At 39.9% G+C, this 4,563-nt stretch overlaps 1 protein-coding gene across 1 annotated transcript in view; it reads right to left on the bottom strand.

Moving 5' to 3' along the window:
- The window catches only part of LOC107744736 (tripartite motif-containing protein 16-like), a 6,584-nt gene extending 3,462 nt beyond the window's left edge, over positions 1 to 3,122 (bottom strand). Inside the window, exons 1-3 of the mRNA XM_016558554.1 lie at positions 2,550 to 3,122; positions 2,117 to 2,212; positions 1,803 to 2,036 (exon numbers count right to left, since the gene is read on the bottom strand). Coding sequence (XP_016414040.1) covers positions 1,803 to 2,036; positions 2,117 to 2,212; positions 2,550 to 3,122 — 903 coding nt within the window. The remainder of the gene's footprint in view (positions 1 to 1,802; positions 2,037 to 2,116; positions 2,213 to 2,549) is intronic.
- Between the last annotated feature and the right edge of the window lie 1,441 nt (positions 3,123 to 4,563).

The raw sequence follows: 4,563 nt of genomic DNA, 5'->3' as shown, positions 1-4,563 counted from the left end.
ATCTTGGATTTCATCAAAAATATCTTAATTTATGTTCTGAAGATGAACGAAGGTGAATCAGGTTGCTTAAACAATGTAGCAAGTGCAGGAACTATTTTTTACCAAGGTTACCATTGTAAGGCAAGGCAAGGCAAGGCAAGTTTATTTATATAGCACATTTCATACACAATGGTAATTCAAAGTGCTTTACATAAAAGAAAAGAAAATAATAATTAAAAAATTATCACAACAATAAAACAAGGAATTTAAAAACTTTGAAAATGATTTAAAAATTGATTTAAAATGAATTTAAGACAGTTAAAAATAGAAAATGATTATATATAAAATACAGTTAAAAATAGAAAATGATTATATATAAAATACAGTGCAATCATTTCGGGTTGCATAAAATACAGTGAAATACATAAAATGCAGTGCAATCAGTTCGGACATCGCACAGTGCTCATTCAATAAATGCACAGCTAAACAGATGAGCTTTGAGTCTAGATTTAAATTTGACTAATGTTTTAGCACATCTGATCTCTTCTGGAAGCTGATTCCAACTGCGGGCGGCGAAATAGCTAAAAGCGAATTCCCCTTGTTTTGTGTGAACCCTTGGTATTTCTTCTAATTGACTCGATCCTAATGATCTGAGTGGTCTGTTAGGTTTATAATCAGTGAACATATCTGCAATGTATTTAGGTCCTAGGCCATTGAGTGATTTATAAATGAGTAAAAGTACTTCAAAATCAATCCTAAACATCAATAACATTCTTAACTTTTGAGTTAAAGGAATCAAGGAGAAGATCAACAGAGTCTGCAGAAATGCTTGGTGTTAAAGATATAGCCTCCATAAATAGCACACTAGTGTTTTCGTTAATGCATCTCTTTCTGACAGAGACAGATCTAGATTCAGTGGTAACAGAGATCAATATATTAAAGAAAATACAGAAGTGATCAGATAGTGCTACGTCCTTAATAACAATGGATGAAATGTTTAGACCTCTACTGATGATTAAATCTAGAGTATGTCCACGATTGTGTGTGGGTTCATGCACATGCTGAATCAGGTCAAAAGTGTTTAAAACAGTTATAATTTCTTTTGTAGTTTTGTTTTCTGCATTATCTATGTGAATATTAAAATCCCCTGCAACAGCAAAAGTCAAACTCTGAGGAAATCATTGATAGCATTTCTGTGAACTCTTCAGCAAAGGCTGGAGAGTATTTTGGAGGCCTGTAAATAATGATAAACAGAATGCGTGGAGCACCTTTCAACACAATCCCTAGATATTCAAAAGACAAGTACTGACCAAATGATACTTGCTTGCATTGATAGACATCTTTAAATAGAGCAGCTACACCTCCACCTCCCTAACAGTCCTGCAGACACTCATGAAAGTAAAGTTAGGAGGGGCTGTTTCATTGAGGACCGTTGCACTGCAGCTGTCTTCTAGCCATGTTTCGTTTAGAAACATAAAATCCAGGTTGTTTGTGGTTAAGTCATTGATCAGAAATGATTTATTTTTTAGTGAGCGAATGTTTAAAAATGTTAACTTGATGGCATTGCTTTGTGTCTTTACAGCAATCTTAGTTTGATGCATAATAGGCCGCAGATTAGATAAGTCAGCCGTACGACTTGAAAAGGCCTTAGACTTTCTATCACGTGATAAAACAGAAATAGAGAAAGCTACAGGCACACTGGGTTCCCGCTTGTTCTGTAAACAATTGTGAATGTTGCTGCTATCATAGCGGGGACCCGACACATATCACTGAGAGCTGCTATCAGTTGTTTTTGGTTCACCTACAGCAGAGGTCTCTGTTACCTGCAGGAACTGGAGGTGATCCTGTGTGTGTGAAAGCTGCTCCAGCTCAGCATCTCTCCTCCTCAGATCATTGATCTCCTGCTCCAGTCGCTCCAGTCGTCCTTCAGCTCGACTCACTGCAGCCTTTTCCTGATCTCTGATCAGCCGTATTAACTCAGAGAATCTTCTCTCAATGGAGCGGATGAGCTCAGTAAAGATCCTCTCACTGTCCTCCACTGCTGTCTGTGCAGAGCGCTGTTAGGACACACAGTGATTCAGGCTTCAGTGAGTCTGAACTGAGACGGAGACAAACTTCTCTTCTTCTCCAGACTCACCTTATGAGACTCCACAGCCTCTCTCAGCTGCTGAGGATCTTTCTCTCTCTGCTGGATTCTCTGTAGGAACATCTTCTGCATCTCCTTCAGCTGTTTCTGCAGGACAAATGGATAACAGTAAATATTACATAAAACTACTGTCACTAAATCATCATGTGAACAGATGAATCCAGTAAAAGTGGAACTGATAACTAATGGTTGTAGTTTCAAACTCTAGAAGGGATGACTGATTGTTTACCACCATTGTACATGGATTAATACAAAGATTCAGGCCTGTTTCATTCTACAAGTGTAAGTATCATAAAAGTGAAATTGACACAGATGTAGAGCCTCAAATAGAAAGTGTTTTGCATCATTAATCCGTTGCTCTACACAGAAAATAAACTATTGGATCACTACAATGAGTATTAACTTGATTGCTAGTTTTAAATACCTGTTTCTCTGTCCTCTGTGCTGCAGCTGATACAGTGTTGTGGTTTTTATGTTCATATTTTGTACAGAGCTCACAAATGCATTGTTGGTCAGTAATACAGTACACTTCCAGATGTTTCTCATGTTTCTGGCAGATCATCTCCTGCAGTCGTCCAGTGGCATCAATCACTTTGTGTGGCTTACATGAATGAAATTCCTCATGACGGTCAAAATGAGTTTGACAGTAAGATTGCTGACACATCAGACAGGACTTGATTGCTTTGTATTTTCTTCCAGTACAGACGTCACACTGCACATCTCCAGCTCCAGCGTAACAGTCTGCAGGTCGTTTGGTCTTCTTTAGTTTCTCCACCAGTTCAGATAGCATGGTGTTTCTAGCTAAAGCAGGTCTTGGACTGAAGGTCTGTTTACACTGAGGGCAGCTGTAGACTCTCATCTGATCCTCCTTATCCCAGCAGCCTGTAATACAGCTCTTACAGTAACTGTGTCCACATTGGATTGTCACTGGATCCTTCAGGAGATCCAGACACACTGTACACATGAACTCATCTTGAGAAAATCTGACTTCTGCCATTTTACTGCATGAATACAGAGACACAAGCACAAAACAGCTCAACTACATCTTCACTTTCTCTTTCCCTTAAGTCGTGTTTCCGGTTTCCTGTTTCTGTGTTTGAGTGACGTGTTTAAGACAAGTCTGTCTCTGATGTCTACTAGATATCAGTCTCATACAAACACTAAAAAAAAAACACAAGTTACAGTGAAGCAAGACAACAGCCTTAAAAATCGCAGCAATACTGCATCATGAATACTACAGGATTACTACGGGTCACGTGACCTGCCACCATCCACTGTTAGGCAGTGCTGGGTAGATTACTAACAAATTGTAGTCAGATACTGATTACAGATTATATGATGAAAACTGTAGTTAGTAATGTTATTTACTTGAGAAAATCTGACTTCTGCCATTTTACTGCATGAATACAGAGACACAAGCACAAAACAGCTCAACTACATCTTCACTTTCTCTTTCCCTTAAGTCGTGTTTCCGGTTTCCTGTTTCTGTGTTTGAGTGACGTGTTTAAGACAAGTCTGTCTCTGATGTCTACTAGATATCAGTCTCATACAAACACTAAAAAAAAACACAAGTTACAGTGAAGCAAGACAACAGCCTTAAAAATCGCAGCAATACTGCATCATGAATACTACAGGATTACTACAGGTCACGTGACCTGCCACCATCCACTGATAGGCAGTGCTGGGTAGATTACTAACAAATTGTAGTCAGATACTGATTACAGATTATATGATGAAAACTGTAGTTAGTAATGTTATTTAGGTTACTCATTTTAGGTCAGTTATAACTGCGCTGTAGACAAACTCACTAGGAGGAAGATAAAAGTTTCTGTCTTTAATCCAAAACACAGATACAGTAATCCAAACACAGGGTAGATAAAGCACAACACTGCAGTAACATAGACAAGACCGGATGACTAAAACTTAAAACATAGGAACTTAAATACACAGGATAACGAGGTGACACAGCTGAATGGGATCAAAAATCAAATTAGTAACCATGGTGACAAATGCGGGCAGGGGAATTGTGCAAATGAAGTCAAAGTCCAAACTGAACTAAAACCATGACAGTACGCCTCCTCCCAGAAAGGCGCGACTTCATGCCGGCAGATGGATAGAGGAGGCTTTGGTGGAGGACTGGAACCTGGGAGAGGTGAAAACTGAAGACACCAAGGTGGTGAAGATGGTGGAGTGAGCCATGGAAAGGTCAGGAGCAGGGGGCGCCAGATGGTGATCCAGGCCACAGCCATGACAGCGATCCACGGCAGCATTGCTGGAGGGAGGAGCTGTTGGAATGTAGACTTCAATGCCACCATGGTGATGAATGAAGGCAATGGAGCCGATGGAATTGGAGCCTTGGGCACAGTGGACCAGACGACACCATAGGCTTTGGAGGCTGCGATGGAGTTGTAGTGATAAACCCCCCCCCCCAAGGTGGA

This window comes from Sinocyclocheilus rhinocerous, unplaced genomic scaffold, assembly GCF_001515625.1.
Source record: "Sinocyclocheilus rhinocerous isolate Xijiao unplaced genomic scaffold, SAMN03320098_v1.1 scaffold1189, whole genome shotgun sequence".
Classification (NCBI taxonomy): Eukaryota; Metazoa; Chordata; class Actinopteri; order Cypriniformes; family Cyprinidae; genus Sinocyclocheilus; species Sinocyclocheilus rhinocerous.
This window is presented reverse-complemented; position numbering and strand designations above follow the sequence as displayed.